Below are 12,476 nucleotides of genomic sequence, written 5' to 3' on the forward strand. Positions count from 1 at the left end.
GGGGTTCAGTTTTCACTCAGTCTAGGACTCGGGGGTTCGGGGTTCAGTTTTCACTCAGTCTCCCTCAGCCTACTGGGGTGGGAATGGAAGGCTGAGGTCATTGCTTGCCTGGGAGTCTGAGCAGTTCTGACTCCATGTTCCCTGCAGAGCTCTCGGAGCAGATTGAGAAGGCCCTCCAGCTGGAGGAAGAGAGGAGGCGAGCCCAGGAGGAGTCTGAGCGTCTGGAGGCCGACCGTGTGGCAGCCCTTCGAGCCAAAGAGGAACTGGAGAGACAGGCACAGGATCAGATAAAGAGCCAGGAGCAGCTGGTAGGATTTCCTGGTTTCAGGATGCTGAATTATGGAGAGGCTGTTCCATGGGAGCCAAGCAGGCAACACCTGCCTTGCAAAGCTTTCAGCTAGGGCTGTGAGCAGATCTGCAGCCGCGGGGAGCGGGGTGGGCTGGAGGCATGTGCATCCCCAGTCAGGGAGGTGCCGGCAGGGTCTCCTGGCCATGAAGGAGGGGGCGCAGGCCATCGCCGGGGAGGGCATTCATTCCTGTCGGTGAATGTTGGTTCACCGATGGATTCTGCCAGAAGGATCCTTAGGAGTGACTCCACCCTCTCTTCCAGGCGGCCGAGCTGGCAGAGTACACCGCCAAGATCGCACTGCTGGAGGAGGCTCGGCGGCGTAAGGAGGACGAGGTGGAGCAGTGGCAGCACCGGGTGAGTCCGACCCCAGAGACCCTCGTAGCCATGGGGTGGGGGAAGCCTTGCGAAGGGCTCTAGCTCAGCTGCAGGTCACATCACAAGCTTCTGGAACCTCTCAGAACCCTTTGCAGATAGCTTCTCTGTTAATGAGATGGAAATCTTGACCTGGTTGAAGAGGTAGAACAGCAGGCCAGCGTTGCATTGCCTTAGCAGAGGAACAAAGGCCTGCTTATTCCTTTCCCACCTCCCACGCGCTTCAGCCTTGATCAGACACCCTAACTGGAATGAGTTTTTGATTCTAATTGCTTGGGTGCCCCCCTGCAGGGGTCACCGAGCTTTGAAGCAGGATGTGACAGTTGGAATGTCCTGAAGAACCTTGGAGGGCTCCAGGCTCCTCAGACTGGGCAGCAGCAGTGTTGTGTCCTGCCTAGGGTCAGTCAGCTATGGCTGGAAGAGTGCCTGGATCCACCTTTGTGCCCATGTCCTCCAGGACACCTAGGTGAACGGTGTTTACCATGGACTCAACACTGCGCTTTGGCAGGCCCCTTTCCCACATGTCCTGCTTCTAGGGGTTCCTTCCTGGGGCTGCCCCGGGCCTGTATCTCCCATCTATACCATATATGTGCTTCAGTCCATTGCAAGCAGGTGAAGAAAGCCATTTATTTATAAGGCTTCTTTAAGAGGAAGGGTGATGGTGGCTGAGGATGAGACGCAGGCACAGACTCTCCCGGTGGTGGTGCTGCCAGGCTGGAGACTAGGAGACTAGGTGGAAGACATGGTATTCAGAGTGTCCAGACTCTGCACTTGGGTGGTGCCACCCTTGTGAGAGCCGAGGAGAGTCAGGATCTCTAGGTGGAAGACATGGTATTCAGAGTGTCCAGACTCTGCACTTGGGTGGTGCCACCCTTGTGAGAGCCGAGGAGAGTCAGGATCTCTAGGCTGGAAGACATGGTATTCAGAGTGTCCAGACTCTGCACTTGGGTAGTGCCACCCTTGTGAGAGCCGAGGAGAGTCAGGATCTCTAGGCTCCGTGCTGGCAGACCATGCCACTTCTTACAACACAGGCTGTGGGAAAGAGTTCTCATTTGACCCGTGGTCTCCTCTCCAAAGGCCAGAGAAGCCCAGGATGACCTGGTGAAAACCAAGGAAGAGCTGCACCTGGTGATGACGACTCCGCCACCTCCTCCACCCCCAATGTACGAACCGGTGAATTACCACGTACATGAGGGGCTGCATGACGAGGGTGCAGAGCCCATGGGCTACAGCGCTGAGCTCTCCAGTGAGGGCATCCTGGGTGACCGCAACGAGGAGAAGCGGATCACCGAGGCCGAGAAGAACGAGCGCGTGCAGCGGCAGCTGCTGGTGAGTGGGCGGAGGGTCTTCCCTCCTATCCATCTGTATTTTCATCTCCTGGTCACTCCATGGGATCACCATGTTAACATCATGACAGGTGGGTTAACAGATCCTTGCTTCATGTTGCAGACCCTGAGTAACGAGTTGTCCCAGGCCCGGGATGAGAATAAGAGGACCCACAATGACATCATCCACAACGAGAACATGCGGCAAGGTCGGGACAAGTACAAGACGCTGCGGCAGATCAGGCAGGGCAACACCAAGCAGCGGATTGACGAGTTCGAGGCCATGTAAAGGCCACGCCACACCACGACCCAGGGTGGAGGGCACCTCATGGCAGGAGGTGTCACCTTGGCTCTTTAGTACTCTTAAGTCTAGAAACCCCCTTGACAGGTTCCAGTCCCTCAAAGAGCAGTTTCGGGGCAGAACTGTTCTACACCAGGTCCCAGTGGAAGCCCCCCTGGTTACTTCCAGTTGTATCATAGTGCCAAACAGGCCAGATTTTTATGACAGTTACCGAGTCACTTCCTGTTTTAAGCAGGATTGCGGTGGATTTCGGATACCTCTAAAGGCTAAATAACTTCAGGCTGGCCCGTGTGACACAAGGTTCACCATCAGCAGGGACCACACTCGGCGCACACCTGGGTGCCATACTTTTTCTAGTTTTGAAATGAGCTCAAATCGATTTTGTTTTTGATTTCTATGAAGGATCCATCTCCGTGTTCTAAGGGGTGAAAATGATTTTGCAATTTGAGTCTAAAGCACGCTCCTGCAGTTTCCTTCCTCCGCACCGCTGGCAGAGTCCACGGCGGTCCTTGAGAGCGTACGGTACAGGACCCTCCCGCTAGAAAACTTGGTTTCCATGCTTGCTGTTAGCATACATTGTTGGACTTCTACCTAATGATCTGCTATAGAGAATAGTATTTATATAAAGTGATAATATGGGTTTGTAACATTAGTTCTCAAAAGGGAAAGTTTGTTCTGTATATTTTGTTACCTTTTACAGAATAAAAGAACATTAAGAACCGTGTACTCGAGACACTTGATCTGACATGGGGCAGTTGGAAACCGACTACTGCAGTAATCATGTCTGTACATAATGTTGGTGGGGTTTTGTGCACGTAAGTGCGCACTTCAATTTCCTGTCGGTTTCTCATTTAAAAAAATACACCCTGAGCGCATTCACACTCCGACCCGACTGTTGTGAGCGCGAGCGCCTCCTTCCTGTTTTCAGTTTTTGTCTTTTGTGTGACCCTGTCCTTTTCAGATGTGAAGTCACCGCACCAGACCTATGCACAATAAAAGCTCTCCGAGGCCTTGTGTCTGCTTGCATGGGGTCTTTCGAGACATGCCCAGCATACTTACCAGAACGATGTCTTCCCAGGCTCCTTCACTGGGAGGCTTTCCACAGGAAACAGGCAGACAACACTCAGCACACTCTTTTCTCTGAGACACACGCGAAGCACAGAACTTTTGTTAATGATGAGAGCCATAGGCTGCTGCTGAGCATTTATTGAAATCAGGACACTTCTGGTCAGTAACCTCCCCAAGTGGCCATAATCACACAACTGCAGTCGGTTACTGGTGCCCCGGTGGATCAGATTCCGCCATGATCTGTCGGCCTTTGGCTTCACCTCAGTGCAGGACGAGGGTCATGTCTGTCCATAAGTTGGGACTGGACAGGACTTTCTGCCATTGAAGTTTGGACTGTGAACAGGAGTCCGTACAACCCGCAGCGCCTCCTTCTGCAATGAGATAGTAGGCGGTCGGTGAGAGTGCCCCTTTCCCCTTCCTAGCTTTTAAGAAGGGCACTAAAGAGAAGCCCCTTCTCTCCCTAAGAGGCACCACACCCCTGCACAGGAGACGTGAGGATGGTATGTGCTGGGGTGTCCTCAGAGTGGAGTCTCCAAAGCCTAGAATTCTATGCTTGAAAGTGGTGGTTCTCAACCTGAGGGTCATCAAAGACCATCAGAAAACACAAATACTTACATTGTGATTCATAACAGCAGCAAAATTATAGTTCTGAATAATGTTGTGACTGGGGGTCACCATATGAGGAACTGTATTAAGGGTTGCAGCGTTAGGAAGGTTGAGAATGCTGTTCTGAAGGAGAGGAAGTGGACTCCAAGCCTCCAGTTCTCAGTGGGAGTCATGGACCTTAATTCTGAGGTCAAAGGTAGGCTGGGGACCCTGTTTTTTCACGGAAAAGATTTCTCAGAGGAAGGGTTTACTCTGAAACATTTGCATCCTAAGGAATGCAACTCCAGTCTCGGTTAGTAGTTCTTAGCTGGCGCTCAGTGAGAGATGCCGGTGCTGCCTGGGGAGGTCTTGGATGTGGGAGCCGACCGAGAGTACAGAACTTGCCCGCTCCCAGTAGGAGGCTGTCCATACAATGCCAGCAGCCCCCTTCGGGGTGAGCTGTGCTGAATGGTGCTCTTGTCTGCCCCTCAGTGACGTCCTTCCAGATGTATGTTTGGCCGGGCTGAGATATTTTCCTTACGGAAATAATCCTCTTATGACTGACACCAGGACAAAAGTAAATACTGCCCCTTGCCTGTTGTGAACCCTGAAGCTTTTGTTTCTTTAGCTGATCCAAATCTGATTTAAATTGCAGAAATAGTTGGCGGTATTATCTTCTCTGGTGTAGTTAAACCTGGATTTGGGAATCCCCATTAAGCTTTTCTGAATGTATTTGGGGACAGGGCAGTTTCAAAGCCAGCTGAATCGTCTACTGTTGAAATCGGTGCCCATGTCGGGCAGTCACTAAGGACATAGTGGGAGACATAGAGCCACAAAGTAGACTTACTTGTACCAAGCCTGGCTCCCCCGAGCAGGCGGTCACTCATGCCAAACATGGCCTGGTCCCAGACAGTCAGCTCCAGGCTGGACTGCCTCAGCTGAGAGCTGCTCACACCATTGAACACAAAAGAGTGCTTCCATTGGGGACAAGCCTGCTTCTTCAGCACTGGGGACTTCACACGCAGCTTTTGCTGGTCTGGCAGAGTGAGGCAGCTGAAGGAGGAAACAGGAAGCTTGAGGCCACAGCCCAGCATGCGACCCACTTCTTCATTGGTACCCATCGTTTGTCACCTAAGCCCATTCTACGCTGAACTGGGTTAGGATCGAGGCCTGTCTCCTCCCTAGAATTCCTATTTCCTTTTAGGGCTGGATCCCACCTCAGGTATTAGGGTAAGTTAGAATTCGGTGGGACGTGACCCTCACTGAGCTCTCCTCACAGCCACGCCACCATTGAAACCAATGCTGAGGGACCAGAGCTCTGTATATACGTGGCTTCATTTTGTTCCAGTCTCAGGAAGATAAATTCAGAAAAGCTAAATTGCCCTAGGACGTACACAGTAGTAGCAAGGGCTTCTATCCTGACAAGCCACCATTTTTTCCCATGCTTCAGTGACTGGGGTTCACGCCTTTATTAGTGTTTCCCTCTGGGGACACGGACACCGGTAGTGGCTCTAATGGCAGAGTGACCATGTGATGCTTAATGCAAGACCAGGTGCTGAGCTAGAAATGCTAACTGAACTTCACACTCAATTTCAAAACTGATTACTGGTCTATCAAGAACTGGCGAGGTCTGGGTTCCCAGCTGTGCCACGCATAACCAAACCTCATCGCTTGGGATGCGTGGTCCTTAAAAATGTGCTTTGTTCGATTTTCTTTTTAATCTAATTACTTCGCTATTTTGTATGTGCATGCACGTAAGAACAAGTGCACACGACACACGAGTTGGACACAGAACAACTTGCAGAAGCTGGTTCTTGCACTGTGTGGTTGGTTCCAGGTCTTTATTCACTGAGCCATCTCACCAGCAAGCACTATTTTAGATTTTCATAGGAAGGCTAAATGAGTTCAAATGGTCTATACTTTTTGATGTTTCCTACAGGTTTTGGACCATGCTCAGCATATACTCACTGATATCCAATACCTACCCCTTAACAAAAGAGTTTAAGGTACCATCCGAACGCACAGGTAAATTCTTGGCTCCCAGAACAACCAAACAAAGTTGACCATTAAGCGATAACTGACCTCCCGTGCCTGGAAGGGAAGTCAGAACTCGGGTTAAGTGTATTTTTCCTGATATGTTAGTGTACAGTACCAACATTCAGAAAGCGGTAGCTCCCTGAGAGGACCCGCAGCCTCACTGGCTTTGCCCACACATTTCCTGAGGCAGACAGAACGGAAGAACCAGTACAATGCCAGGAAGGTGGCTGTTCCACAGAGGACCGGGGGAACCATGGGGAGAAAGCTGTGAAAGCCTCTCGTAGCTCCTGATTTGAGAGGGGAGCCATACGCTGCTGAGCTAGGTCCTGGCAACCTCTGGCAGGTACACGCTGCTGGCCCTGGGAGCTCCGATTCCTGCCAAAGTCACTGAACGACCCTTTGTCGTTTATGAGTCCTCCCGTGTCCTTCTCTACCCTCGGTATCTGCATACCTTGTATTATCTAAGTTAAATAGTTTCAGGATCTGCCCTTCACCCACTCCATCCTGACCTCTCTCGGCCTCCAGCTCCCAGGGCCCTAGAAGCAGTCTTGGTTCCTGAATTCCCCATGTGTGCTGCTACAGTGGCCCCCTCTCCAACAGGGCCACCAGAGACTGGCCGTTAGGAAGGATGGAGTGTGCACTGGTTACCCATGCACCTTCAAGTCACAAGTTCCAGGGCCTGGAATGTGGGATCAGTGGGCAGTGGGAAGTCTTTTGCCTACCTCAGACTGCCTGCTCTCTGGATTTTGGACACAGTGACACAAACAAAAGCTCACGGGGCTGGAGGTCACTCACCTTCTTGGGCCTCCTGGGGCTTTTTTGGCCCTGCAGGAAGGACCAATTTGGCTCGAACAGCAAGTTCTCCATTATTCTGAGGGATATTATCTTCATATTTCTCAGCCTGAGGGTGAGAGGCAAAGCTCAGAAGCAGAATCTTGCCCCTGCATCTCAAAACCACCTGTGCCATGCAGGTTGTCCCCACCCCACCCCGACAGACCCTCTCAAAGCCTAAGGATGGAATGGGGTGCCTGGTGGACTAGCCCTCTGTTTTTACAGATTCGCTGCTGCCACCTCAGCCCCTCAGCATGGGAGGAGCAATTCACTACCTTAGCACGTCAGAAGCCATTGGGAACAGCGTGGCCCCAGGGAGGCCTGGACAGCACTGGGCTTGAAAACCCAAGATTCATCTCTGTCCATCAGCCCGCTCTAGGTCAGTAAGGATTGGAGCTATCCTTCTATGCCAGCACCTCCTTCGGGCACTGAGGGCAGAAAGAGTGGCAGACTGCTTCTAAAACCTTACATGATAGCTCTGTAGGCCATGGTGTCTAGCCCTGTAGAGATACCGTTCAGAAGTGACTTCTCGGGTCCTGAGTAACTACCAGAAAGTGAATAGAAAGCCCAGAGAGGAGAGGGTCCTGAATCTGACAGCCCTCCGTCCAGGTGTGGAAAGTGTGCTGGGAGGGAAGGTCAGGGTTGCCGCCACCAGAAGCGAGAAGCAGGCCTCAGGGTACCCAGGACTTCTGGAAGCCTGCTTGGGCCAGCTACCATCTGCACTGAAGCATTCAACAGGCCCTTCGGTGCCAACTGGGGCAACTCAAGGTCTAGAAAGCAAGTCCCAGCCCGAGTAGCCTGGTGCCAGAGCCGCATGGCAGCCTGTTGACATTCATACCCCGTTCAGTGACAGGGTGCTGTGCTACTCCCAACTGGCATCTCGTGAGGTGACTTAGCTTGGCACTCTGCTGCTGGCCCGTTTGCCAAAGGAGGCTGTAGCCAGTCAGAGATGTTCAAGCCATCTTCATGCTGCCAGTGTGTACTTGTGTGCATGCGTGCGTACGTGTAAGTGTGTGTGTGTTATCCTTTGAAAAGTGAGTTCATAGTGACTAGGTGCTCTCAGGCCCTGTGTAGTTTGAATAACAGAGGTCCCGCCATAGGCTCATGAATCGAAACTATTAGTGCCTAATTGTGGCACTGTTTGGGAGGTTACAGAGCCTTGGGGATGTGGGACCTTGATTGAGGAAGCATGTCACCGAGTTGGGCTTTGAGAGTTTAGAACCTCAATCCACTTCCTCGGGCTTGCCCTTGAGGTGTGATCTCCAAGCATCCTCCCTGCCATGACAGACTCTATCCATCTGGAACCACACACCAGAACCAAAACATACCCTCTGCAAGTGGCTTCTGGCCATGGTGTTTTCTCACAGCAACAGAAAGGTAACAAATACAGCTCCAAAAATACAGCCCCCCAAAGTACAGCCCCCAAAATACAGCTCCCCAAAGACACACCTTGGCCCGAAGTGGATACCACCTGGCATTCTGGGTCGAACTGTCCTCAAAGTCCCATGTGGCCAGAGGAAGGATCACTTCTCCAAGAAACACCCTCCGGGCAAGGGTGCCTAGGTGCCACACAGAGACCTGCAGCCTCCGGGTCACCAGCTGGGCGAGGTCTACCTGATACTGCAGGTACAAGAACAAGATTGTCAGCCGGGTCTTCTAGAACCACCCCCAGGCCTGCGCAGGTTGAGCCCTGGGACTCAGCTACAGCCAGAGTCCAGGTGTAGTCAGGGTGGGCCAAGCTGAACCTCGCTGTCTGCCTGCCAAGCACCTTGAGCTTCCCCACGGTCCAGTTCTCACCCCTCCCACACCTATTCTCACCATCACCCTTTCCTGTTTCTCTCGGATGAAAGTCCTTGCCCAGCCCAGGACTCTGGGAAACCAAACCATGACATACCCTTACACAGGACTGCACTGCCCCAAGCCAGTGTTATCCCAAAATACTAAAAACCAGACTTTTGATTTTTTTTATTAAATGCAGGGGACCATAGCTGGGAATCAAAGATGTATTTGACACACACCAAGTCCTACAACCCATCCCCAGTAACGCAGTAAAATAAAGAAGCAAGCAAACAAAGAAAGGCAGGCACAAGATTCCAGAGCAGTGTAAACCGTGGATAGAAAATACTTGTGGGTGGGATGTGGGGCCAGAGATCAGGAATGTAGGTGACACATGGCCCGTCTGAAGGCTGTGCCACACAGAACACTCCACCTCAGCCTCTGGGAGCCCAGGCTTTGGTCTGTACACTGTACATTTTCAGTAATGGCTACAAAGAACAAGCTGTTGGGCCCTTGTCCTGTACGGGCACCTTTGGCCTCCAAGAGGACAAGTGAGGTCAATACCGTGAGTCACTTAGAAGGTAGGTGTGCCCCCCTTGGTCCCAAAGCCATCAGCAGTGAGTGGCATCGCCACCCACGTACCCAGCCCTGAGCTCTCCCTGCTAATAACCTTTGCACCCTCCTGCCAGCGCTAGCCTCGTGGCATGGTGTGAGCAGACGTGCTCACACTGAGGGGACGTGGACAGTCTGGCTGGATTTTGCATCCTCCCTCCCATCTCAGCGCCTTTCTTTCCCTTTGAGGGACAAGATGGGAAGGAAATGGGGATGGAGATGCTGTGACCTAATTAGCAGAGAGGTGGTGGTAAGGGGTGCTGTCCCCATCCTACCATCTCCTCTTCCCTCTGGGCTCCACGTGACATGGCTCCAAGCACTCTTGAGCCATGCACATTCCTGTTCCACAGCCCCTGGCTCCGTTTTCTCTGCTTTCCAAATCCCTATTTCCTTTCTGTTGTTGTTTTCGAGACGAGGTCTCACTGTGGAACTCCGGCTGTCCTGGAACTCACTGTGCCGCCCACCAGGTCTGGCCTCTAACTCGGAGATCACCTGTTTCTGCCTCCCAGCGCTGTGATTGCAGGTACAGGCACCACACCCCGCATCCTGTCCCATTTCTCGCTCTGTCAGACAGACAACTAAATCATCCTGCTGACTCCTCCTTTCCCGTTCCTCAGGAGCAGTCGCTTACAAGCCCTGACCACAGGGCTGGCTTGCTGCCCTCTGAGAAATAAGGCTGTTCCAAGAAGAGCTAGCTAGCTACAGGGCCGTGGTGCAGTGGGTCCTCAGTGTCACCTGAGGCCATTCCCTAACCGCTCCCTCTGCAGCCCCTTGTGGGTCTCCCTGGGACACTCAGGCCTGAGGACATTTCCTGGGTCCTCACTGGCTGCTCACCCCTATCTGATAAACAGGACTGTTCTCCTCCAATAATGAATTTACTGTGTTGAACAAGAACTACCTTGTTGGACTATGTCTCTAAAGCCTGCATCAGTGGCCTGAGGCTACTGAAGACTATGGGGTCTGACACATTAACAGCTCAGAGAACATGAACAGACAAGGACCAAATCTGCTGTCTCCATCCCCTTTCTGATTCCCAGAGTCTCAAAAGGAATTAGAAACCTCTCCAAGCCCAGAGGGCCCCAAGAAACAGTCTGTCCAGAAAATGATGGCAAGTGGCTTTTAGAGCCTCAACTTTGTGTGTCTGGTGTATGTGGGGGTACATGCTGTATGTAGTATGTATCCATGGTGTGTGGTGTGTGTGGTGTATGCTATATGTTGTGTTTGTGTGTATATCTGTGGTGTATGTTGTACATGGTTTGTATGTGTAGGGCATGTGTGTGTTTGGAGTGCGTGTGTGCATGTGTCTGTCTGGTACGGTGTGTGCTATATGAAGTATGTGTGTGTGTGTGTTGTGTGATGTATGCTGTATGTGGCGTGTGCATGTGGGGCATGTGTGTATGTGGTATGGTATGTGCTATAGCATATTATTTGTGTAGGTGCACAGGCATATGAAGATCAGAGGTTGATATTAATGTCAGCCTCAATTGCTTTCCTTTTGTTCTCTGTTTTTTGTTTTTGTTTTTGAGACAGGACCCCTCAGTTGAGCCTAAAGCTGTTTGACTAGGCTAGCTGACCAATGAGCTCCAGGGATCCTCCTGTTTCTAGTCCCAAGCACTGAGGTTACACACATGTATCACAACTGCTTTTTATATGGGTACTGGGTCCTCAGGCTTATGTGGCAGGTACCTTGCCAGCTGAGCCATCTCTCTAGCCCAAGCCTCAATTTTGATACACAGACTTCTATAAGACAGATGCAATGAGGGTAGAATGGCTGTCACATTCTACCCTGATTACATCAACCCAAAACCAACTGGAGGTAGCTCTCACAGCCATCTCCCCTTGGTTTTACAAGCCTGCTGGATACCAGACCCAGAGGGAAGTGAAACGCAAGGTTCCTAACAGGTTTTTTAAAAATTAACTTGGCAAGCGGTGGTGGTGCATGCCTTTAATCCCAGCACTCAGGAGGCAGAGGCAGGTGGATTTCTGTGAGTTTGAGGCCAGCCTGGTCTACACAGTGAGTTACAGGATAGGCTGCAAAACTACATAGAAAAAGCCTGTCTCAAAAAAACCAACCAACCAAATGACCTGGAACTCACAATGTAGACCAGGCTGGTCTTGAACTCACAAAGATCCACCTGCCTCTGTCTCTCTAGTGCTGGGAAGAGGCTTGCACCACCATGCCTGCAGGAGTTTCTTTAAGAATAAGTTTGGTCTGTGTTAGAACACTATAAAATTAAGACATTATTCTTTCAGATAGATCTAAAATATCCCCTAAGACCCTAAAACATGCCTAATAGACTATGATTGTGATTTCTTTGACATCGTGCATGTAACTTAAATAAGGCAAGAAGACTTTTAAACTGAACTATATAATTAAACACTTATCTAAAAATAGTTCCCACCTCATTTCTTGAGCCTCCTCAGTCTTACATAAAATACCTTATCAGCCTTATGATGAATATTTCAATATCAACCTAAAATGTACCAGCAAGCAAGCAGCCTGCAGACTGGCTGCAGTGGCCCACACGTGGGTGGCCAGCAGAGGAGTCTAAGGGAACAGAGACTTCAGGCCCTGCCTACACCTGCTGTGTCAGAATCTGCAATTTAAAAGCAGAACAGGGGATCCCAACCCTTATGAACTCTCCAGGACAGCCTCTCCATTGTGAGTTCCTGCTAAGCTTCCTGACCTCCCCAAGTCCAATTTCCCACTGGCAGATGGAGATTCTAATACCATCCTCAGTGTGTACATGAAGCATTTGGCCAGAGAGAGGCCCAGGGAACAATGGCTATTATTATTATTATTTAATGAATTCAAGGCTCTGTGCCAGCCCCCACATGGCCCCTGACTGCTACTCCTTGCCAAGAAAGGCAGACAAAGCCCTTGCCAGTGCCAGACAGCAGGGCTTCTGAGCTGCCAGTCGTGGCTGGGGTTTCCACAGGTCCAGGCAGCCCATCTGGCTGGAACAGTCACAGTCCGTGCTGGGACTTCCTCTACTTCAAATGAAATTATGAGGGCTTAACTCTGCTCTGAAGCATAATTCTGTTTCTTTGTAGCACAGAAAATGAAGACTTAAATATATATAATTTTTTTCTGTCTTTATATATGTGTGAGGGGTGTATATGATGTGTGCATGATGGGTGTGTATATGATATGTGTGTGTGATGGGTGTATATATGACGTATACATGATGGGTGTGTATGATGTGCACATGATGGGTGT

The 12,476-nt window shown here is 50.9% G+C and overlaps 2 protein-coding genes across 2 annotated transcripts in view; one reads left to right on the forward strand and one right to left on the reverse strand.

Annotated features, from left to right (window-relative positions):
• Nucleotides 1-3,070, forward strand: part of Ezr (ezrin) — a 42,891-nt gene extending 39,821 nt beyond the window's left edge. The window contains exons 10-13 of the mRNA XM_005363392.3: nucleotides 148-308; nucleotides 611-703; nucleotides 1,799-2,050; nucleotides 2,171-3,070. Coding sequence (XP_005363449.2) covers nucleotides 148-308; nucleotides 611-703; nucleotides 1,799-2,050; nucleotides 2,171-2,335 — 671 coding nt within the window. The 3' untranslated portion in view covers nucleotides 2,336-3,070. The remainder of the gene's footprint in view (nucleotides 1-147; nucleotides 309-610; nucleotides 704-1,798; nucleotides 2,051-2,170) is intronic.
• Nucleotides 3,071-3,600: 530 nt separating this feature from the next.
• The window catches only part of Sytl3 (synaptotagmin like 3), a 56,399-nt gene continuing 47,523 nt past the window's right edge, over nucleotides 3,601-12,476 (reverse strand). The window contains exons 10-14 of the mRNA XM_005363503.2: nucleotides 8,318-8,488; nucleotides 6,833-6,938; nucleotides 5,986-6,091; nucleotides 4,848-5,053; nucleotides 3,601-3,786 (exon numbers count right to left, since the gene is read on the reverse strand). Coding sequence (XP_005363560.1) covers nucleotides 3,677-3,786; nucleotides 4,848-5,053; nucleotides 5,986-6,091; nucleotides 6,833-6,938; nucleotides 8,318-8,488 — 699 coding nt within the window. The 3' untranslated portion in view covers nucleotides 3,601-3,676. The remainder of the gene's footprint in view (nucleotides 3,787-4,847; nucleotides 5,054-5,985; nucleotides 6,092-6,832; nucleotides 6,939-8,317; nucleotides 8,489-12,476) is intronic.

The sequence above is a fragment of the Microtus ochrogaster genome, linkage group LG9 (genome assembly GCF_000317375.1).
Source record: "Microtus ochrogaster isolate Prairie Vole_2 linkage group LG9, MicOch1.0, whole genome shotgun sequence".
Lineage (NCBI taxonomy): Eukaryota > Metazoa > Chordata > Mammalia > Rodentia > Cricetidae > Microtus > Microtus ochrogaster.